Source organism: Typopeltis vanoorti, chromosome 20 (genome assembly GCF_054136105.1).
Source record: "Typopeltis vanoorti isolate ZY-2024b chromosome 20, IOZ_Tvanoo_1.0, whole genome shotgun sequence".
NCBI classification, from domain to species: domain Eukaryota; kingdom Metazoa; phylum Arthropoda; class Arachnida; order Uropygi; family Thelyphonidae; genus Typopeltis; species Typopeltis vanoorti.
Window position 1 is genome coordinate 50,835,443 of NC_143568.1, and position 25,830 is coordinate 50,861,272.

A 25,830-nucleotide genomic window follows, 5' to 3' on the forward strand; every position below is an offset into this window, starting at 1 on the left:
AAAGCGAGCGCTTAGGAGACCAGTGGATTTTTTTTTTTTTTTTTTGGAAAAAAATCTGGCTTGTTCCACTGGTTGTTAGGATAATAAAAGGGCATCTGAAAGTGGTAATATACTGAATAAATTCAGCATGTCATCATAAGTATAAGGCAATATTGTTATGATGGCATTGGGAGTATGGTTCCAGTTCCAGTCAATATCCCGTTTTGTGAAATTCTGTAATGATCTCATAAAAAGCTGGTTTATGAAAACTATCTTTCTTTATTTCAAGGTTTAAATATCGATGAATACTCTGTACCTAAGGAGGATGCTTAGCAGAGAAAAACCCTTTTAATAATAATAATTATTATTATTCCGTTAATTATGATAGTTTAATTCGAAATATGGTAAAAATGTCCTCTCTCTTCTTTAAGCGCCGGAATATATTCGTTTTTTTTTTTTTTTTTTTGCTTATTAGTTATCGTATTGTATTTCAATACAGGGGGATTTGCTTAATCCTGGTTTTGCTTTTATTAGAAGAGATGTACGTGATGTTTCTTTATTAGTTATTGTATTTTATTTCATTCGATTACGAGACATTCAGTTAGACTACAGAAGAGAAAAAAACAGCTTTTATATATAAATTATGGAAACAAAAATTGAGCAGCATTCATTTAGAGTGTTATAAACACTGCTAAGACCCGATTGACTAAAGAACGACCGGAATTTCCGTTTCAGTAGATTAACTTATATATACGTTTTTCGCTAGTTGAGGAAGAGTAGTGTGATTGAATAATACCGTAGCAGTAACACGTGGAGTGAATACCGGTGAGAATTTTCGTATCACGTGATTCCGTCACTAGTCGAACAGCCTTCCAGTGACGTACAAGATGGCGGGTGTGATCCGACGAAGTCTTATGATATCGGAGGAACAACGAGAAGAATTAGCTGCCAATTTTCACACAGTGAGTTTCAATTATATACATTCTTTGCTGCTGTTGTGAGCAAGTTTCTGGTATTTTACTCGCTTTCATTTAATTTGCTGCTGTTAATAAACTTTGTGCGCTTGCCCCATGCAAGGTGGTTGCTACGGCAAGTATTGCAGTGGAAACAACCGGTGTGCCTGAGTGAGAGCAACATTTTTAGCATAAGTTATTTCACCCAAATTTTATTGTTCTGAAAAGTACAGCGACTCCATTAGCAATGTATTTTTTCACAGAATAATGTGTTTTTTTTTAATTGCAACTCTAGGAACTTTTCCTCTTGAAAGATTTACACTTTAAATCCGATAAAAATAAATGCCCATTATTGTGTATTTCGGAATTGCTTGATATCCATACTTCATTATCATATTAAAGTTCTGACTTTTTTTATAAGTTATTTTTTCGCGGTAAATGTTGGATAACGAAATCAAGAGTAAAATTATTTTAATTCCATTTAACCTTTAATGATTCAGTTTTATTTTAAAGTTATGGGAATGAAATTACAAGGCGATTGATTCGTTTTAATGAGTGACGATATTATTTAAGAACAAAAATATTCCTTTCATCAGAAGGTATCGTCATTTCTTTGAGAATAATAATCCACCTCCCTTCAAATTAGTATGGAAAATGAAGTACTTGAATGCATATTAATTATAAAATTACTTGGATCCTCTGTAGAACCCAGTGACTCATCACTTGGGACCTGATGTAGACTTCATTATTAAAATAAAGTCGGGCTTTAAAACCTCCACAGGACCACCGACAGTTTTACACAGAAATGAGAAAGAAACTTCGCTTATTAAGTGTTACTGACATACTGTAGTATGGCGAAATTAGAGAAGAGAAGGATTCCCTTAATCATAACCACAAACCACAAGCTGTCTGGAATTAGCGGATTTGTTATGGGCTTGGCTTGTTTTCAGTGCCGTAGCTAGAAAACTTTTCTTCGCAAATATGTGCTGGCGTCCCCACTAGGTAAAAAGACATGGTTGATGAAGACAAATTTAGTAAAGATTTTTTGTTGGGGTGTTTTTTTCTACTTAGAAGATATCAACGTATTATATGTACCAACACATCTGCACATTATGTACAAATATTCTATGTAGTAGTACAATTAATTATAGTATATATAATAATTCAGTTATATCAATAATTCAATTAAAATTATAAATATTTTCAATTATAATTGAAAATATTTGCTGCCATACCAATTATATTTCGAAATTGATTTTTTAAAAAAAAATTTGTGCTAATAAGTGCTTCATAAGTTACATGGTTCACTAAGGGATACTGCAAGAGATTAGTTTTAGTACTGTATATGAAAATTTAAACTTAAGTCCTTCCATGTATGAGGAGGACTGTTATTCCTTTAATTTAATTTTTTTTTTTTTTTTTTTGAATGGAATATGAAGATGTGTAAAGTTTTGAACTTACTGGCTTAGACTTGTGATTTTAAAATATTACAAAATTTCCATTAAGTTACATTAAATCAATAATAGATAATGCATTTTGCATTATAATTTAAAATTATATTTAGGGTGGAACTGTAATACTTTTAATATCTTCATAAACCTGATAATTTAACTGAGGCAGTATATGGATAAATTATCTTAACGGCTTAAGAAGGAACTGAATGAATAAAAGAACAAGCTAGAAATGATAAGCTCAAAATATAAAGGTTAAGAATATGTGCAGAAATAATTTAAAACAGAAAAGGATGAATTGTGAGATATCATTCTTATTTATTCATCCTTTTCTGGGGTTTTAATTATTTCTTCATGTATTCTTAACCTTTTTAGTTTAATCTTACAGTTTATTGTTTTTAATTCATTTTTAATGTATTCATTCTTTTATGGTTGTTTTGTTCCCTTTTTAAGTTAAAGATAATTTATCCATATGTTTCAAAATACATTATCTGTTGTTGATTTAATGTAACCTAATGCAAATTTCATAATAGATTTAATCACTAAATCACATATGTAAGTAGTAAGTTCAAAACTTTGGAGTGTTCCAAAAGAAAATAAGTGTGCTATGTTATTGATTAGAAAATAGAGGAGCTTCATGAAAAACTTCAGTAATAATATATTGGGCTCAAGTTAGACAACACTCTGACATGTGCTCTCCAAATTTTGGAGACAACCCTCTCCCTTAGTGCTACCCACATGAAGGTTCTTCTGCCATCCATTGCTTGATTTTTCAAAATATCGAGAAACAAGGTCTTCCTATATTTTTTCCTTTTTGGAGAAGCATACTTTAGACAGACTGTAGTTTGCATAGATTTTATAATTTCCATAAGTATTCAGCCTAGTAAACTTGATCATATATGATCATTATTATTAGCCTCCTATCAACAGTTTGGATTTTATAGTAGCATTTCATAGAGTATTTGGGTGCTGTGTGGTGGAATGGAAGGCTGACTAATTCTCTAAGTCAGAATTTGCTGTTTTGATTCGCAGATTGACTCACCTTTCCTGGAGAGGGGGTGCAACTGGTATATTGTGATTGTATTTCATACAAAATAAGAATGACTAATGGAGTGTCATCAACATAGGTAGATCTTATAATAACTTTAGTTTAATCTTTTATCCAAGTGTGAGCAAACAAAGTTTGTGCCTGAAAATATCTTCAGGACTGAATATGGTGTTGTACTACCTTACTGTGGTAAGGTAGTACAACACCGGGAAACTCATAGCAAAGGCTAATGACACTCCTATCCCAGTATCTCCCATAATGCAAAACACATTTCCTTGCGGATATGTATAATGTTATGCATTAAGGGATTGGCCACTACCCAGACTAGTTTCGACCTTTATTGAGGTCTCTTCAGTGGGAGCCAGGCCCAGAGGTGGAGATACCAGGCAAAAGCAATAGCGAGGTCATCTTTACCTATAGGAGTTGCCAAAAGGTGTGCCACCTTCTTTATTAAATTACTCTGGATTTAGAGAAAGATGTTGATAGTTTATTTTTAACTTGGTTTATTAGACTATAATAAATTTAGTTTAATCCTTTATCCAAGTGTGAGCAAACAAAGTTTGTGCTTGAAAATATCTTGACTGAATATGGTGTTGTACTACCTTACTGGGGTAAGGTAGTACAACACCGGGCAACTCGTAGCAAAGGTGGACCAAGCTAACAACAATCCTATCCCAGTATCTCCCATAATGCAAAACACATCTCCTTGTGGAAATGTATAAGGTCGAAACTAGTCTGGGTAGTGGCCAATCCCTTAATGCATAACATTATACATATCAGCAAGGAGATGTTTTTTGCATTATGGGAGATACTGGGATAAGAGTGTTGTTAGCTTGGTCCATCTTTGCTACGAGTTGCTCGGTGTTGTACTACCTTACCCCAGTAAGGTAGTACAACACCATATTCAGTCCTGAAGATATTTTCAGGCGCAAACTTTGTTTGCTCACCACACTTGGATAAAGGATTAAACTAAATTTATTATAGTCTAACCAAGTGATCACCAGTTTAATATCCATCCCCATTTGTTCTAATTTGCATAACAGTATTCTATGGAGGGTATCCTGTCAAAAGCCTTAGCAAAATCCAGCAGTACCACTGTGTATCCATTTCCCTTGTCCAAGCTGTCACTCTATTATAAAAAAGTTAATAAATTACTAAGGCAAGACCAATCTTTAACAAAACCATGTTCGCTCTCATAGAGTATCATATTTTTATCCACCCATTCCTGAATTCTGTCTTTACCCAACTTTTCCAATACTTTTACCACCACTCCCAAGATGATGATTGGTCTGTAATTTGCTACTGCAGTCTTAGAGCCACCTTTATGCAAAGGAACTATTTTACCTTCCTTCCACTCCCTAGGGACCATACAAAAGTTCAAACTCAAGTTAAATAGCCAAGTTAGAGGCATTGACAATTCCTTTGTGCATTCACGTAATACCTAAGCCAGCCTGGTTAGTGTATCCACTCTCCAGCCAAAAGGCTGTGGGTTAGAATCCTGCTGTGGGCATGGATGTTTGTGATTGTCTGTGAAAGTGGTGGTGGGCAGTAGATGCTGTTGGTGTAGTTGTATTTCGTGGATTGAGTGAGCGGAGGACACAGAGTTGTAGAGTAGATGCCTTCCCTTCATGAGTCTTTGTACTCCCTGGAGGTGTCACGTAATAATATTCCATCCAAACCTACAGCAGTATTTGCATTTAAATTCTGCAATATTCTGAGTACCTCTGCATTAACTTCAATTCTCATATCAGTTATTGCTACAGAAGACACAGAAATATCCTCCCTTGGGTGATAGACTTTTGAGAGGTCACTCAGCTCTACTATTATATCTGACTCAGACACCTCGAAAACCATCGGCACCCACTAAGGTTATCCTTCCAAAGTCATTCTTCCTTTTACTTGCCACATAGCAGAATTATTGGCAATTATCTTTGACCTGCTTGGCTAAAGTCTTCTCATAATCTGATTTCATAATCTCATAATCTTTTTACTATGCTGGTAATCTTTCTAGCCTGAGCTTTGTACTGATACTTTTCTCCTTGTAAATTCTCCATAACATTTTCGTTTTTTGCAGATCAAGCCTAATACTACTACTCATCCATCTAACTCCTACCTTATTTATCTTCCTGACCATGGGAATACATTCCGATATTGCTTCCCTCAGATACCAACTGATTATATCCCATGCACTGTTAACATCTTTCTCCTGCAATTTTTTATGCCATGGGATGGCTGTAAGCTGCCTCTAAAGCTTGTTATAATTACCTAACCTGTAGTTCCATATATATATATATACCCATTCTTAAAAGAGAAATCCACAAAATTTGCAACCTCTGAAGTCAATAGCGCATGATCACTATCACCAATTGGAGGTAATGTGGACACCTTACATATGCATAGGTCTTCTGAACCTATGATCAGATCCAACACACTCGCACTACAAGTCCCTTCAGTTATATGCAGTTTCAAGTAATTATCTCTTAGAAGGTGTATGAATTGAATTTCCATTGATAGCAACCAACTGTATATTCCATTCTGTTGGCCACTATTTCACACCAGATCATCTCAAAAGAAACTTAATTATTTTAACTTTTTTTTTTTTTTTTAGGTTGGGCACACTCCCTCTCTTACAAGGAACTTCTCATAATCAATGGGTATTATTCTTTCACTTTGTGAATATCCTGGTTATTTTTATGTTTGCTATAGCCACATCCATTTGCTTTCTGGAGCCAAATGGTAATGACTATTGATTTTGGAAAAGTTTAGGTTCAAATTCCTTCTGTGATGCGAAGAATCTGTGTAATGGCCTTTCAGCTGAAAATGAGTTTTTTTAATTCCATGAATTCACCAGAAGATCATGCAATTAATAGACAAAATATACTGTCCTTATTGCCTTATTTTGTTTCTTAGTTGAAATTTGACCCTAGAATAGGGTTGTCAGATTTCTTGGTTGTCAAACTGGGACACACTGGATCGACGAAATTTTGACAAAAAAACAAAACTACACATCTTCTTTCTACAAATAAACTACAAATATCACGGTCACGAGATTCTTTATTTTATAAAGATAACACAACTCAACTAGAAAGAATATCAGAGACAAATAAAACATTGTTTGTTTTATAAAGATTCTACAATTCAACTAAAAAACTCACAGTAACAAATATGAAAATTCTTTGTTTTATAGAGATCTTACAACTCAACTGAAAAAAATCACAGTAACAAATATGAAAATTCTTTGTTTTATAGAGATCTTACAACTCAACTGAAAAAAATCACAGTAACAAATATGAAAATTCTTTGTTTTATAGAGATCTTACAACTCTTACAACTTTTATAGAGATCTTTTATAGAGATCTTAAATTTTGTGGATAAAAATTAAAACAAAGTTTTAATTTTTATTAAACAAATAAAATGATATAATTATGTTATTATTTACTTTTAATGAGATGGATGAGCTTCTCCAACTTGCAGAGTTGCTGGATATCTGGCTCAATATTGGTCAACTTCAGTTGAAGATCGGCACACACACACTAAGACGAATTCTTTATTTTGTTTTTATTTGAAGGAACGATGAAAATCGTTTCTCGCAAAGATAGGTTTTAGAAAACTGCATGACTATTTTTGACTTCTTCAAATAATTCGGGAAATTCACTTCTCACTGAAGGCAAGATCCAGAATTGAGCCAAACCACGATCATGGAATTGCACTTTAATCCCACTGTCACTTGAAAGCTTAGTTAGCTGCTCTTTTTTTCGATAACGAAAGGTTGTTCTCGTGACTGCAAGCCTAAAATGGATCGTGAAATCACAAAAATTTCTTATAAAAAGTTATTCGGAAAATGTTTCCAAATTCTGTTTCAGAGCTTTGAGGTGGACACAAACCCTTTCCCAGTGGTGAAATTCTAAACTAATAAGTTTTGGGGCCCTATACAAAATAACCAATTGTATTTACCTTTTGAATACTATCCGGGGAAGCTCCAAACCTCCCCGTCCCTTTCATCACTCGTTTGTAATCAGACTACTATTGATATTGACTTTATATACACATTCAAAACTGTGTATTGAATGTGTATATAAAGTCTGTGTAAATAATTGTTGAATAATAACACAATAATGTAGGCGTAAAGAGAGAAAAGTCACAAAACAGAAAAATGTTCCTACAAACTAACCAATTGTATTTACCTTTTGAATGCGATCCACTGGTCAAGTGTCCAGCAAGTCAACAAATCTTTCCTTTCGTTAAGCGTATTAATATTATCTCATTGCAACTGATGGGAATTCTGTATTTCTGTGGATTCGTTACAGACCTCTTTCTCTTCAGAAACTACACACTGTCATTACAAACTCGTTTTGTATTATCACTGTCATCTGAGATATTTTTCCGTTTAAAGAAGGTACCAACGTACTTATCCATAATTGAAATACCGTACTTACTCGCATATAACTCTCACCCCTGAGAGTTTACTTTTCGAAAAAAGAAATTAAAAAGTTTTGCATGTACCTCGCAAATGCAAAAAGCTGAAACACGTTCAGAGCAGGGCGATAGTAACTTGCTCCCGCGGTAAACAACACGCCCTTCCCCAATAGCCACTATATTGCAGAGGCAAGAAAAACAAGTACATTTATTATGTCAGTTAATAAGGTATAAGCAGTCTGTGTAATATATTTCTCAACAAATTGTGCAATTAGAGATAACTGGGATAAAAACGACACTAATTAATGAATCACATGTTCCCTCATACAGAAACTGTGCTGTATGTATAGACTCAAGCAAAACCATATGTTGCACCGGCAAACACAGTATCTAACTAAAAACTATTGTTATTAATTAGATTGTGCAAGTTCGCTCGGCAGCAATAAATTTTTTTTTTTTTTTTTTTTTTTTTTTTTTTTTTTTTTTAAGTATTCATTTTAGTTTAATAATTTTTACTTACTTATTCAATTTTAATTTGTTTTGTTTGGATAATTAAAATATATAGATTTATTTGGTTAATTTAAGCCTTTGGACCACCTGTCCCATCGTTGCGGACTACCTGTGGTTCGCGGACCATAGGTTGAGAATCACTGCTATAGGGTTCTCTCACCTTATGTGACCCCTAATTCAATAGTAGTATAGAAATAGAAGACATAAATAAAAAATGAATTTTAATTTGGAAAATTTTCTAGTGTTTTTTAACTTTTTTTGGGGGGGGGGGTCCTTGGCCCCCTCCCTGGGTGCGCCACTGATTTTCACTATACTTTTCTAAAAATTTGCATTGTTTCTTTGGCATTTTCAGTAGGGCTAAAAATAAATAATATAATTAGAAACGTTATTATTGATTTCAAAAAATATATTTCAAGTAATTACTAATGATCAAGTTATTAAAATAGTAATAATAACTTAACTTGCATAAGAAAACGAAACAAAATAAAATATAGTAAATAAATTAATGGTCAATGGAACTAAATGCATCTACCCTGGCTCATGGTCGAACAGTACTGTTTAAATGTACGTGATCACTGCAAGTCCTCTCCACACAACATCACGAAACGAGACAGGCGCACGGTTAAATCGTAATAATATACACAAATACACTGCTAAAAATTTATTTAGTTCGGCGAAAGTGGATTTCGAAAGCTTTCCAATATTTTGAAGCATCCTGGAAGGTCTATTCGGGACATCGGGATTTGAGGCTTAAAATCGGGATGTCTGACAACCCTTCCCCAGAACAATTAAGCTATTTTATATTGCTTGCATCTGCTTCCTTTTTAGGAAGTACATGCATTTTTCCGTATAATAGCCTCAGAATTCCATAAAATTTATTTATTGGTGTTGAGTCATCAAATTCATGTAGTACCTTCAAGAGGTCTACAGAATAATGTGATGGTACTACATGAAAAGATTTTACGTTATTACCAACTTCTTATTACTAATCTTCTCCAAATGTCAGAATGTTAATATTGTCAAATCTTATATTTTGGTTTTTTAAGGTACGTTTCATTGCATCATCCCACCTAGACCTTAGGTTTTCCTCTAGTCATTTTCCTTGGCATTGAATAACTGTTTTCTAAACTTTTCCTTTCCTATTTTATTTAAGTTTCGTTTAATATCACTTGAGATTAGTTCTGTTTGCACATTTCTGAGTGAAAACATCAAGTTTCTTCCTAATATCTTCATTTTTAATGATTCTGTCTTTGATGCTATCTGTGCAGTTCTTAATTATTTCTTAAAACTCATCTTTGTTGTCTCCACTGTTTTAACTTTTTCTAACTCAGCTCTCAGATCTGTAAGTTGAAATTGGTTTAAACACTGTTTTGTGTACAACAAACACCTTAAGTGCGGCTTTGTTGTATAAATTTATTGACTCCCTACCATACCAGTTTTGTGTTGCCTTTTCCATATTTAATTTTAGTCAGGTTTTTATGCTTTAACATATATTATATATGTGTGTGTGTATATATAAAATATGTTTTCATAATTAAATACTTTTAAACAATACCTACTTCAAAGCATCACACGAATTGATAAGTTATTTAATATAAGGTTAGTATTAAATTATTTTGTGGGTGACACTCAGTCTTTGTGAGTTTAAAAAAAAAAGTTTATTACTTGATAATCTCAGAGGAAGCATGCATGAAACCCAGGTTTGGATTCTGTGTAGGATGAAGAGAGAGCTAAAAAAAAAAAAAAAAAAACTTTTTATACAGACTTATTTTATAAAGATATTAGCTGATCTCATATTAAGGTAGCTGGGTTTTTCCTTCCTTAAATTTGCAAAAGATGCAAACATCCCAATTCAGTTGTGCAAAAATTTTTAAAAAGCAGAGCTATCAAATATTAGTTTTTGATAAACGGAAGGAAAATATGATAAATAGCAATCATATGTTAAAATAACAAATTATTATAGATGGAGGGGACAATTAAGTCACAGGAATGGCAGAGTAGACCTATGCCAAAACTTGAATAATGGCATGCATTCATTTCTGTTAAGGTTTGGAGTACTTTGAGGGCACAATTCATTAAAACAAATCCCTTGAATTTATTTTTTATGGATCAGACTGATTAAATTGTTCTGGACTTGGATTCTGTGGTATTAACTTAATTTTTAAATTTTCTTTTCAATAATAAGATAATTATTTCATATACTTTACTTATATGCAAACTTGAATGCCAGCTTCATTCTATCTATTGAAAATTGATATCTACATATATAAATTTGTTATATCATATACACAAATTGGGAGTAATAAACCCTTTCTTACAAAGATGCCCAATCTTTTCATGTGATATATTGTTCCAGCAATATCATTAATACATTTCATGCTTTATGAACATCTTTTCTTCTGAATCAGTTTTATAGCCCTGATCGAATGAACTCTTGCAATTGAAATGCAAGAATCTTTTATTGCTAGATTGATCTTGATTATCTCTTGTTTCAGATTTATTCACTGGCCTACTAGCTTTACTTGTATCTGTTTCTGATATTTTTTGTTTTAATCACGTCGCCGTCAATATGGATAAAATGCACCACTCCTCTACACTTCGTATCCATCATATATTTCAATGTAATATTAATGGTATTACAATTTTAATATTCACTTTGCATCCATGGTAACCTGGATGTATATATACGTCTTGGCCGGTTGGGTGGTTAACTATTGCTTTGAGCTTATGTTTACTGTTGTATCAGTCCTAAGTTAAAATTATGCTATACACATTTAGGATTTTCAAGTGTTTTTCCTTTTAGTACCTTATCCTGTGCTTTATTAATTTATTATTATTTTATTTATTTATTTTTTTTTTGAGATAAGATAAGAATCTAATCTTGGGAAACTTTATTCATCTTAAATCTGATTTGATCTTCTCCAGTTTTTCTTTATTTTCTCAAGTATGCTTGCATAAATCTTTAAATAAATTCTAATTCTCACCTTGCTTTATTTACCTTTTTTTTAATAAATTGGTGCAATGAGAACTGTTGTCATCTGGAATTTATACTGGGACCAAACTTTCTAAATCATGCAATGGCTTCTGCTGAACTTTTATACTACCATATTTAAAGTTTCTGGAAGGGCTTTTTTCTATCTCAAGTATTCATGTGTTCCTGATTTTTTTTTTTTTTTTTTTTTCCATACCTCTAGATTCCATAGGTTTTTATGTCATATATTTGTTATTACCTAAAGACATTCATACATCCATGCAATGTTATTATTATTAATACCTCCAAAGAGTTAAACTCCTTGTAGGAGGACAGTCTACTCTACTTCACTACATACATACATCTCACCATTTTCCCTACTACTTAATTTTTCAACTACACACAACACCACTACTACCATTAGCACCATCTACTGCCCACTATCAATGGTATTTTTTGTCTGTAGATTGTGCTTTCATAGGCAACTTCTCTGCCGATGGATGTTTTGTGAGTTTGTTTAGGTGGTAGATGAACTTTATTGCCCAGTATAAAACCACCACCACCCTGCCTAATAGAGGCCTGAAGTGGCTTGAAAAATGTGACTTTGATCTCTAGAACACAGCTTCTGGGTTATCTAATCTTTTGTCCATCCATATTACTAATGTAGGTTTTTACAACCTTCCATAGATGGGATTTACATAAAAAGAAATTTAATTTTTCAAAGTAACTACTCCAGACTTTAAGTTTTGAAAATAATATAAAGTTTATTTTGCTTACAAATAGGTGGTTATTACTTTCTATTTCAGATCCCCTTTGTGTTCATGTATCTTGGATCAGTCTGAATGACTCATTATTTCTAGTCTCTAGTCATTGATCAACTATTTTGTTTCCAACCCAGCTCTCAGATCTGTAAGATAAAATTGGTTTGAACACTGTCTTTTATACTACTAGCTTAGTATTCTGACCAATTTCTCCTATTCTGTATAAATTAAGTTGGCTCTGTACCATACCAGCTTTGTTTATTCTGTTGTCTATTTCCATATTTAACTTATCCTCACTAAAAATTATGCCACAATAGCTGAAATGTTCTCCATTGAAAATGCAGTTGAAGTTTTCCATATTCCTGGCTATTTTTATAGTTTTGATCTTTTTTTAATTGCTGATTTTTATGTCTGATTTGTTATAAAAGTTGTTCAGTTAAAGAATCCCGGAGATTTGCATCTGGATTTGTTTAGGAGTGTAAAGAGCAGAGCTGATTTTGATACAGGATTTCGATATTATGTTTAATGCCACATTTATTTTATAATGTGATTCATATAGATGATGAATGAGAGTGGAGATGGTGTGCACCCTTGTCTTACACTTGATTTTACATCCAAGTTCCTCTACTTCCTTCATTTCTGACTACTGATTTAACAATTTATGCATAACTATGCATTACTCTGTATATATAAAATGTTTTATATATACAGAGTTCTTAATTTTCCATTCATCCCAACATAAGTTTGTTTAGAATATGGTGATAATGATGACTAGTTTACATCTCCAACAGAAATCTAGCAGGCACTCGCCATTATTATTATTATTAGCTCTCCTCTTTCTTCAAATTTTCAAAACATTTTTGTATATGGCTGTGATTTTCAATTTCTACCTTTGCTGTTCAGATCTTTGAGGACCAGATTTTCCATTTTCTTTATTAACTTCTTTCTAATAACTCGCGAAAATTCTTCATTAGAACCTTGTATCAGACTGCAGGCATAAAACTTATTTATGCCTGCAGGGAAAAATTTTGGTTCCCCAATTCAGTGTTTTGAAATTTTGAGCACGTAACTACTTGAAATTGTGTGCATTCAAGAAATGCATCTTTGTGTTTAATGTTAAATACTATTGCTAATCCTTCCTTCCCCTGGTCAGTAATGCCTCAATATAACATCCTGTATTTATTATTTAGAAGGATCATGGCTGTTTTAGTCTTTGCTTTGGTAACACCAATTATGTTCATGTTGTACTTTTTAGTTCTTTTGTCAGTTCAGCTTCTTTTTTCTTGCTCTTTCCTCTTATGTTGATGATGCCTGTCTTCAATTCTACTGATGTTGATTTGTCCCACTAACTTTGCTGTTTACCCTGATTCCCTGGCAAAAGTAGTGGGCATCTTACTTGCTGGGTGGCACCCTGGTCATCATGGCATTTCATCTTGTATTATCTTTATTTCTGGTTTAAGCCAATACAGAATACAACTTAGTTAAGTCTCAAATTGCCAGCTTATCATTGTTGAGCATCAAGTGCATACCGAACTAATGGTGCACACCATGTGATGAGGATTGAACATTAGATCAGAAGCCCCAGTCACTTCTCATTTCTTAAAGGTGATGTGGAGGCCTCCTAGTTATCTAGCTCTGATCCTTAAGTGACCTCCCCCCCCCCCCCACTCCTTTCACCCTCAGTGATATGATACCAAAATGCAATACAGTCTTTTCTTTTATTTTTTCAAAACAGATTTTAGCTCACCTACCCTTACTCTCTAAATAATACACAAATCACTAGAAAGGATTAGACTTCTTGGACTGATATTTACCTCAAACCTCTCCTGGTGTAAACATCACATAATTTTTTTTTTTTTTTCCCACTCAAGACAGTATATTTTATCCATTCATCTGGTAATTCTGTACAAATCCATCTATCTTAAAAACCCAAGATCCCACGGACAGACTCCATGGGGGGGGGTCTTGGGATAATAACGATGTGTTGGGGTGGTGCACTTAACCTTTCTAAAAATGTATTCTTTCTAGAGGAGAGTATTTTAGCTGATAGATAATCCTTCCTTCACTGACTTGCTTCAGCCAGTGTTTATATGTTTTTGCTCTGTCTTTTTTTTTTTCAGGTACTTTAATGGACATTGCGCTACTTAACTGGCATCCGTCATTCCTGCTTTCTGTTGGACTTTTTAAAACATGGGCAGCAATTGCCCAGCATTCCTTCTCAGTCCAACTTTAAACACGCTAGACCTGCCATGTGAAGTGTGCTCCAAGTCAAGAAAAATGTTTTATAGGTGCTTTTGTCTCTTGTGTATGGAATAGATATATTTTAAAACCAATCTCAAAAATATCTCCAAACCTTCTTGAATGTTAATCTCCACTATTCAGTAGGAAATAGCGGGAATCATCACTTCATTTGAAAACAATTACAGTTGACTCTTGAACAACATAGGTTTGAACTGTGTGGTTCCATGTATATGTGGCTTTGTTTCAATAAATATATTGGAAATTTTTGGAGATTTGCAACAATTTGAATAAACTCACAGACTAATCACATAGCTTAGAAATATCCAAAAAATTAAAAAGTTAGGTATATTATGAATGCATAAAATATGTGTAGATAATAGTCTATTTTATAATTTACTACCATTAAAATATAGACAAATCTTTTATAAAAAGTTAAAATTTATCAAGACTTACGCCCACAAACACTTACAGACCATATATGGTGCCATTCGCAGTCGAGAGAAATGGATGCATAAGGATGCAGTATTAAATCATAACTGCTTAAAATTAACAGTTATTTAATTAGTTAAATTTAATTAATTAGCTTAAAATAAATTTTATAACAATTCATTCATTAGTGTATAGGCTAATCTACCATAAAGCAATCATTGTTGCTTCTTCGTTATCAATGCATGAATCGTAAGACCTGTAAATAAATACGAATTTCTTTTTCACATTATCTTTTCATTTTTGATTTCTAGTGTTAGTAATACGTATAACATGTACAGTGTTTTGTATCATATAAGACAATATGATACAACACGTCATCTGTTTACAAAATGAAATGTCTGTACTGACAGATGTTTTCGTTTTGTAAACAGACTATGTAAACTTATCAATAAGTACAGTACTGTAAATGTATTTTCTTTTCTCTAGCTTACTTTATTGTAAGAATGCAGTATGCAATACATATAACATACAGAATATATGTTAATTTACAGTTTATGTTGATTGGTAAGGCTTGTAGTCAACAGTTGGCTATTATTAGTTAAGTTTTTGGAATGTCAAAATTTATATGCTGATTTTCGACTGTGCAGGGGTAGGCACTGCTAACCTCCACATTATTCAGGGGTCAACTGTAGTTGACATTAGTCTTTTAAAATGAACCTTTATCTCCTAGAAAACATAACTCGGCAACATGTGTGAATGTTGCTTCTGATTATCCTCAGTCAAGAAGAGAAATTTCTCCTGTATAACTGAAACTTCTCTTAGAAAGACAAGGGTTTAAATCCCATCTGGGATGAGTGGAAGGCAAATTAGCAGATCTTATTCAGAGATAGTATAGTTTGTCACTGTGGAAACTTTCCTTTAATTTTACAAAACAGGCAGCATTATCATTATTATCATTATTCAGGTCTCCATGGAGTCAAAAGACTCATCGTGGGAGGTCCTTCCTAAGAACATAAAGTCTGTCAAGACTCCTCAAGGGGAGGTCTCCGCTAAGAAACACAAAGTCTATCATACCACTCCTTAAACTCATTGACCGTTCTTGCTCTCACCACTCCATCAGGCAATGCATTCCACGGTTCAACCACCCTCCATGCAAAGAAACCACTCCTCACCCTCTTGCTCACAGTTTCCTTTCGTAACTTCCAGGGATGGCCTCTTGTCATCACTCCTTCCCGCTGTTTAACCAAGTGAAAGAACTCCCCAGTGTCAACCCTGTAACCACCTCTCAACAGTTTAAAAGTCTCAATCATATTACCTCTCCTTCTTCTATCCACCAAACTCTGCAATCCACATTCCCTCAGCCGATCCTCATAACCAAAGTACAGTCCTGACACCATCTTTGTTATCCACCTTTGTACCTTTTCCACAGTTAATTTATCCCCTTCAAATCCTGGGGACCAAATCCGAGAACAATAGTCTAAGTGTGGTCTGATCAGAGTCTTATACAAGAATGATAACCATTTTTTCTCTGCAGGTCAGTGTCCTTCTTATTATTGCAGCAATCCTCTGTGTTACCTTCACTACCTTTGCAATATGTCCCCTAAATTTCAGTTTTCTATCAATCAACCCCAGATCTTCTGTCTCCCCTACCTCCTCCAGTTTAACTCCTCCCATAGAGTATGCAGCGTCCCATCGATGTGTCCCAAACCTCAAGACCTTACATTTTGCTGCATTAAACTGACATCCCCATTCATTTGCCCATCTATTTTGCTTATTCAAATCCTCTTGCAGGGCTCCCACATTCCCTTGCAATCCACTGGCAATGTCATTGATATAAAGGTTAAACAATATAGGTCCTAGTACTGAGCCCTGTGGAATCCTCTTGTAACCCTCTGCCTCCTTGAAACTGCTCCACCATACACAACTCTCTGATACCTATCAGACAGCCAATCCTGAATCCAGTTGACCAATCTGACATCCAGACCCATGTGCTGCAACTTAAATATCAGCTTATCATGTGGCACCCTGTCAAATGCCTTCACTAAGTCTAAGAAAATTGCAGTATATGCCTTTCCCTCATCTAATGTTCTTGTAACTTTATTATAAAAGGCCAGCATATTGCTAAAACAAGAGAGCCCTTTCACAAATCCATGTTGACTCTCACAGATAACATTACCCTCATCTGCCCAATGTTGTATACGATCCTTCACTACTTTCTCCAAGATCTTAACAACTACTGATGACACACAAACTGGGTTATAATTAGACACTTCCAGTTCTGTTACCACCCTTATGCAATGGCACTATCTTACCTTCCTTCCATTCCCTGGGCACCTTTCCCGCAGCCAGACTTTCATTGAAAAGCCAGGTTAAAGGCACTGTCAGTTCCCTAGCACATTCTCTCAAAACTCGTGGTAAAATACCATCCAGTCCCAAAGCTTTACTGACATCCAGAGTACCCAGTATCTGAAACACACTCTCCTCCTGTACCTCCAAACCTCGAACCTGCTCTATCCCTCTAGCATTAAAACTGACTCCTCCAGGATGAAATACTCCAATAAAGTGTTCATTGAACAATTCTACTATGTCCTCTGCATCAGTCACTCTATTCCCATTTTTTATCCCACAATATCATTCTTCCACAGTCATTTTTCCTCTGGCCACATACCTAAAAAAAAAAAAAAAAAATTCCCTAGGATTTTCTTTGGATCTTAGGGCCAATCTCCTCTCATATTCCAGTTTCGCCTTCCTTACCATACTAGTCACTCTTCTAGTATGGCCTGTGTCTTATATTCTTCATGCATCTTCTCTTCACCTGTCTCCTTATATCTCTTCCATAGCCTCTTTTTCGCATGCAATTCCTGTTTACATTGTTTGTCATCCACTTTACTCCAAATTGTGTCCTTGTTCACTCGTTGTATACAACTTACCATTGCTGCTAACAAATATTCTTCCACAATTTCCCACGCACTAATGATATCCTGGCCTTCCAATTCCTCCCTCCATGAAACTTCCCGAAGTTGACGTCTAAGACTATTATAATCATCTGCTTTATAATTCCACATAAGTTCCCGCCTCTTTGATACTCCTGCATGTCTATTCATTTTCTAAGTCAAAACCATATGGTCACTCTCTCCAACTGGTGGGAGAGATGTCATCTCAGTTATTATCAACTCTTCTGATGCTATAACCAAATCCAAAACTCATGAACCTCTTGTTCTCTCTGTTACATGTTGCCTAAGACATTTGTTCCTCAAGAATTCTAGAAATTCCATTCCCCTATTGCTACATGCATCTTCCTCTCTCCAATTTATACTGCTGTAGTTAAAATTTCCCATAACAATCATTCTTCTTGCACTTGCCAAACTTAACTGTCTAAACATCTCCTGGTCCCCATCCTCCGTGCTCCTGGGTCTGTAGCAACACCCCACAAAATATCCTGTCTTGCCTACCTCTACCTCACACCACATGCTCTCAAAATCATTTGTCTCACTTCCTTCCAAAGCCTCCACTCTTAGAGGACATAGGTCGTCACTTATCATAAGCAGTACCCCACCACCACGCTTTCCCCTCCTATTCTGCCGAAAAATGTTGTACCCAGCGACTTCTATTCCTGTTATTATATCCTCTTCTGTCAACCACATCTCAGTGATACCAATAATTTTTGGTCAGGCTGATGCTATCTGCGCCACCAATTCCTCTCCCTTATTCCGGATACTCCTGGCATTAGTATAAAGCATATAAATGGCATTGTTTCTATACCCAGCATTATCCCCTCTAGACTCCACTTTGCTCAGTGCTACCTGATGTCGTCTCCCTTCTCCCAAGTATCCATTCCCACAAGAGGCCACCCCTGCTATCATCCTCCCTGAGACACACTGTTCAGAACAGCAATTTCTCCAGATGCCTACGTCCTTCCTCATTCAAATGTAAGCGGTTTCTCCCATACAATTCCTCTCTTTCCTCAAACGCACTCCAAGCATCGACATATACCAGTCCTCTCTTGTCACACATTCTAGCTATTATGTCATTCAGTATTGCTGCTCTTCTGCTCAGCTTGTCATTATCATACCTAGGCAACACGCACACTATTTTTCCTCTCTCTGTCTTCTTCCGTACAGCCTGAAGCAAAAATCTCATCTCTCTCACTGCCCGACTTACATTACCACTCAAGTCATTTGTTCCTACCATCACAATCATCTCATCCACTCTTTCACCTCTCTTAATTGCCATAGCCACCCTTTCTATTATTCCTCCTGGCAAACACTCCTCACGCATCCTATCTTGAACACCATGGATCATTGCGTCCCCATACATTATACCTCTTACCATTCCCTCTCCCCTGTTGTTTCCATTCTCTCCTCTTCTTTCATTCCCATAGGTCTCTCTCATTCCCTCTCCTCTACTGCTATTCTCTCTTCTAGCACTCCCATACATCTCTCTCATTCCATCTCTCTCTCTCCTACTGTTTTCATCCTCTCGTCTTCTAGCATTCCCATACCTCTCTCTCATTCCATCTCTCTCTCTCCTACTGTTTTCATCCTCTCGTCTTCTAGCATTCCCATACCTCTCTCTCATTCCATCTCTCTCCTACTGTTTCCATTCTATCCTCTTCTAGCACTTCCATATCTCTCTCCTACTGTTTCCATTCTATCCTCTTCTAGCACTTCCATATCTCTCTCTCCTACTGTTTCCATTCTCTCCTCTTCTAGCACTTCCATATCTCTCTTTCTCATTCCATCTCTCTCTCTCCTACTGTTTCCATTCTCTCCTCTTCTAGCACTTCCATATCTCTCTCTCATTCCATCTCTCTCTCCTCTTCTAGCACTTCCATATCTCTCTCTCTCATTCCATATCTCTCTCTCCTACTGTTTCCATTCTCTCCTCTTCTAGCACTTCCATATCTCTCTCTCTCATTCCATATCTCTCTCTCCTACTGTTTCCATTCTCTCCTCTTCTAGCACTTCCATATCTCTCTCTCATTCCATCTCTCTCCTACTGTTTCCATCCTCTCATCTGCTAGCATTCCCATACCTCTCACTCATTCCCTCTCTTCTACTGTTTCCTTTTTCTCCTCTTCTAACACTCCCAAAATTCTCTCTCTCCCCTACTCTGATTCACCTTGCATTTATCTCTTCCATTCTCCTAATCTTATCTTTCATACTTCTGCTCTCATTCACAAGACATTCCACCTCCTCTTTCAGCTCATCTATCTCCCTCTGCAGGTCAGTCACTCTTAATCTAAATTCACTCTCCCGAACAAAACCATCTCCCAAACTTTCACAGTCACTCATGCCTTCCACATTATCAACTATTATTTTCTCATTCATATATATATATATTTCATTCTTTCCTATCACACTACTTGTCTTCCTACATTCATTCAACGTTCCTGGAGCAACAAGGTCGGATATTGATATTTCTATTGCACTGATTTCCTCCCACTGCCTGCATTTTGCGCACATAAGCTCTCTTTCACAAGCCACATATCCAATTCCCGAGATGCATACATGCTGCAGGTACTGCATGCCACAAAGTCCCTTATGATATTGCTTATAATAGAGTTCTTAAATGGCGGAGGACTTGGCGATATGCCACTTGCGACTGCAGCTGAATCCACCATCATTCCTTACTGCCGAGTAGCGTAAGTGTTAATTATTCAATTAAGAAATTCCGTTAAATAAATAAGAAAAAAAGTACAATTACAAGCAAAACAAGACATTTAAGTACACTAAATAAAATGAAATATAACTAAATACAGTAATGAAAACTTAGCTTCGTTTTGTATTCCACCGTTATGCATTCGATTCCGACGGTAACCAAAATATATTATATCGCGACAGCAGCTAACTTCCAAAAAACAACCACTGAAGTACACTCGTATTCAGAGAAACAATTTAGCACTCAAAAAGTGGGAAAAAAACGGACTATTCACCGATTAAAAATCACTTTCTTCTGCACAACTCAAATTCACTGCCACGTGCTACGGCGACGTGGGAGAATAAATGCGATTTATTTGCTGGCTGGCTGGATAGATTTCTACTCTCAGCCAGTAGTTCTTGGGTTCGAATCCCACCATAAGCATGGATGAGGTATAAAGTCATCATGCATATCAAGGATTTAGGCCTAGCGTGGCCTGTTCCGGCTTTAGAATCATCGTTGAATCTTTTAAGAGGACTTCCTAGTTTTCTTTTTTCTAATGGCTTGTACTTTAAGGCTTGTTTTGGTAATCTTTCTATTTTCATTCTTTGAACATGTTCCATCCATTTATGTTTATATTTTTTTATTTTTTCTATTACTGATTCTTGGTTTAATTCTTTCATAATTTCTTCGTTTCTTTTGTGATCAAATAGAGTATACTTTGCAGTTTTTCTCATCAACTTCATTTCTGCTGTTATTAATCCTAGTTTGTCTTTTTGTTTTATTGTCCAGATTTCACTTCCATACAATAAGACTGATAGGGCTAATGTATTATATACTTTTAGTCTGATTTGTTTTTGAACTAGGTTTGGTTTAAATATAGAGTTAATTACACCTGTTATTTTTAAATATTTTGCAATTTTTACATTTATATCTTTTTAATTTTCATATGTGATCATGCATCCTAGGTAGTTAAATGAATTCACCTGTTCTAAGATCTTGTTATCTTAGAACAGGATAAAACTATCCTAGTTCTTGCTGGATCTTGTCCTTTAAAGGCCATAATTTTTGATTTTTCTGTTAATCTTATCATACCATAATTTTTGGCTATCTTGTTTAGATCTAAAATAGATTTCTGTAAGTTATTTTCAGAATTTGTAATTATTTGGTTGTTGGCAAAAAGGAGAGTGTTTAAGTTCACAGTAGGAGAAAGTTTAATACCTTGATAGAAATTTTTATTCCATTTTATTATTATTTCATTTAAGTGGATATTAAAAAGAGTTGCTGAGAGGGGACATCCCTGTCGGACCCCTTGGTTTATCTCTCTTGTATATGATAGCTCATGATTTAATCTTATTTGTATTTGATTATTTTCATATATACTTATAATAGCTTTTAGGATATTATTTTATTATTTGGTATTTGTCTTTCATTTATATGTTAAATAAAATGCTTCTTTTAACTTTGTCAAATGCTTTTTCAAAGTCAATAAATGCAATGTGTTTCTAAATTGTATTCTCTTCTTTTCTCTATTATTAATTTTAGGCAAAAGGCTGGGTCTATACATGATCGTCCTTTTCTAAACCCATTCTGTACTTCTAAAATAAAGTTTTCGGAATATTTCATTAGTTTGCTATTTATAATTCTGCTATATATTTTGTAACAGGAATTTAGTATGCTTATACCTCTATAGTTTTTAGGGTCAACTCTATTACCTTTTTTAAAGATAGGAATCACAGTTGCTTTTTTCCATTCTACTGGGGTGTTACCAGTTGTATAAATTTTATAAATTTGTTGTATAAATTTATAATTTATATAATTTTTATTTATATAATTATATAATATATAATTTATACCAGTTGTATAAATTTGTAAAAACTCGAAATCTGAGAGTTTCATGCCGAAGAACTTTCGGCGAGTCCAAGTGTAAGTCAACACTTGGTAGTACAACACTAAGGCAACTCGGAGCAAAGGTAGAGCAAGTTTCGATCACTGTCCTTAATATTTTCTCATAATGACGCAGCTCCTAGGAGATGTATTACTGTTTTAAATTATGCAGGAAGGTCACTACCCAGCCGGTTTCGACCTTTATTGAGGTCTCATAGCGAGTAGGTCAGGTCCTACCTACTCACTGATAAGACCTCAATAAAGGTCGAAACCAGTCTGGGTAGTGACCTTCCCTCATAATGTAAGACAATAATACATCTCCTAGGAGCTGCGTTTTACATTATGAGAAAATATTAAGGACAGTGATCGAAACTTGCTCTACCTTTGCTCCGAGTTGCCTTAGTGTTGTACTACCAAGTATTGGCTTACACTTGGACTCGCCGAAAGTTCTTCGACATGAAACTCCTAGATTTCAATCTTTGAGTTTCTTATTCGGCTTAGAAATAATGAGGGATTAATTATCCCCTTAACTTAATAGGAGTCTTTCTTTGAATCTTGTTCCTGCATATTTATACAGTTCTGAACCTAGCTTATCTTCTCCAGGTTATTTTCCGTTTCTTGTTTCTTTCAGGCTGATTTCTACATTGGGTCTTATTTTATATAAATCGTGTTCTAAATTAGAAACGAATTTGTTCCATGATTCTCTGTCTTTTTCTGACTTCTCTTTTAGCTATGGCTCTTATTCTTTTATATTCTATTTCATCTTCTAATCTTTTACTGCTTAACCATTCAGTTTTTTCCTTTTATTGAATTTTTTGGTCTTTGGAGGTATAAAGTGACTTGAAAAAAAGTTTCATGGTTGTCGTTAGAGCATGGTTTCTAGATTATATAAACAATGAATTAAATGAAATATAAAATACCAAAAAAATCTTAGCTCACCCTTGCTAGTAACTTACTATAGGTTTGCAACCCCTTTTAGTGCATTGGAGTCTTTTAATAAGTCATAGTATACTTGGGCTATCACCTTATTTAATCCATCATAATTCCTGTTAAACTAGACTAAACCCCTTTTTTTATACATAGATTCTCTTTTAGTTCATAACAAATTCAGTTTAATAAAAGATTTAAATAGTTCCTAAAGTATTAATCACTTCTAATACTTATTTCACAATGGGAAAAAATAAAAGGCAAGTAAATTTATTTGGGAGTTAAGAGCAAATATAAATTGATTATATAATATAAATAGGGCCAGTACCTACTGTGAGTTTAAACTTCACGTAGTTTTTCTTAAAAAAAATCGCTTCACTTCAATTAGTCTGCAGTTGGATTCCAGAGTTTGATCAGCTTCTACATTAAAATAACTAGTGAGAATTGACTTAAACTTATTAATCAGCCATTGTAATTAAATCAACATCGATTCAGATCATGGTTATATTTGATATACCAATTTTTTATTTAAAGTCATTCCAGTATAGCACGGAGATATTTGTGAATATCTATTAGGTTGTAAATGTATTAATCAGTATATAAGATAGCTATTTAGCATATGAAGTCTGAGATGGTTATAAAAGTTATTTAGCCTTCAGAGCAGTGTTTCCAGATTATCTAACCCTTATCCAACTAACAGTACTAATGTACTATTGATTTTTAACCTTTCATTGTTGTGGGACTGTCATAAAACCAAAATGTCCAATTTTACAAAAATTCAACTGCAAATTTTCTGTATTCTCTGGCCAGTTTGCCTTCTCCATAGGGGGGGGGGGGGGGAATGCTATTGTAAAAGTTCATGAGATGCTGTTTCTTTTTCTGATCCAGCAGTGGACACCAAAAAAGAATCAGTCACAGTGGTTATCTAGAATATATCAACCACTTGATTTCATATTTCTTTGACTATGCTTGTTTGATTTTTGCCACTCATAATATTAAATAACTGCTCTTTACATATTTATTCTTATAGTGAGGCCTTACGATGTTCTTCCTATCTTTCCTTAATCATGCATCAATTCAATGATCACAAATGAGATTTTTCTGTATATTTTTCATCATTAGATTATTTATTATCCTGAGAATGGTTACTCATTATGTTAATTTTCATTTTGATCAAGAGTGGAGTTTGTTGACAGAATTAAAGAAAAAGGATAGGTAGGAGAACTTTTTTAACATAAAATGGCTGCACTGTACATTACAGTACAGTTTGTTAGCCATCTGACATAGATAATTCTTACAAAACATTGCTTGGAAAAAATATAAAACAAAGTATATTTAAAAATAGATTTGGAATTGGGTAGAGGAGTCTGATTGGCTTCCTACAGTGAGTCCATTTGAATCCATGGAGCTAACATATATTAAAAATTATCTTTCATCTGTATTTCATATTATTCATATTAACTGATTAATTACAAGTGCAGCATAATTTTAAAACGTGCAGTCACCGTTTATTGCTTATTTCATATATTTAGGTAGTAGAATTTCTTGTTAAAAGAAATTCAATTTAGCATATAAAATTCCACTTAGCATATAAAATTCATAAGCATCTGCTGTCCAACATCAGTCAGTCATTTTCAGATCCCGATCACATTCAACTTCTTGTTTTCAGTCCTCTCAGAACAGCCTTCCTTGTATTGTTCATCAATAACTGCAACGCCCCCCCCCCAGTCAAGTTCTCTCCTCTTAATGTCTTGCCTATACATGGCACTAATATGCTACATATAGGTTCTACACCTTATGTGCAGGGTTCATTGTATATAAAAAAACTAATTTTGCCAACATTGGATAAAATTATTAGACCATTATATAATACATTTTGAATGCAGAAATTTTATTGGAGAACAGTGATTGTTATGGTTCAAATTGCTGGCCTGTTTGGACAAGTGGGTAGTGCTTACTGTTTAACCAATAGGCTGAATTCTATCATGCACATGAATGTTTGTCTTTAAGTGGTAAATGAATTTCATTGACAGGATGAGATAACTACCCTGCTTATTGGAGCCTAAAATGACAAAAGTACCATTTTTGGTACTTTTGTCATTTCATCTTCAGAGCAGTTTTTGTGTTATTTAACCTATCTTTCAGTGGAATTGACATAAAGAAAAAAAATTAGCTGATTGATAAAAATGAACAATGGCTATTTAAAGCCACACCCTTTCAATCATAAAATTGATATGCTAATTTTTACTCATTTTTTTTTGTAACACATCTAATTCTGTCTTGCATTCAATGATTTTTCTTCATTCTTCTACACAGATCTGTTACTGTTTCTACCCTTATAACTCTAGATTTCCTTCTTAGTACTCCTTCACTTACTCATCTGTTTGTCACTCCTAACAGTCAAAAATTCTCTCTCTCACACACACGTTTTACTATCCAAACAGGCAGGACAGCTAATCAGAATTGGAGCATAAAGACTATGCTAGTATGACCGCTGTGGCTTCTCAGGACTCGGACCACACCCTTGATACATGCTACAAGATATGCTGGAAAAAAGGCTACTATATTTTTGTGCACTAAACACAAATGTAGGTTCCTGGAATGTGCCTTAAATTAT

The 25,830-nt window shown here is 34.6% G+C and overlaps 1 protein-coding gene across 1 annotated transcript in view; it reads left to right on the forward strand.

Annotated features, from left to right (window-relative positions):
* The first annotated feature begins 804 nt into the window (after positions 1 to 804).
* Positions 805 to 25,830, forward strand: part of Fim (plastin-2 fimbrin) — a 324,337-nt gene continuing 299,311 nt past the window's right edge. Inside the window, exon 1 of the mRNA XM_090409824.1 lies at positions 805 to 941. Coding sequence (XP_090265950.1) covers positions 867 to 941 — 75 coding nt within the window. The 5' untranslated portion in view covers positions 805 to 866. The remainder of the gene's footprint in view (positions 942 to 25,830) is intronic.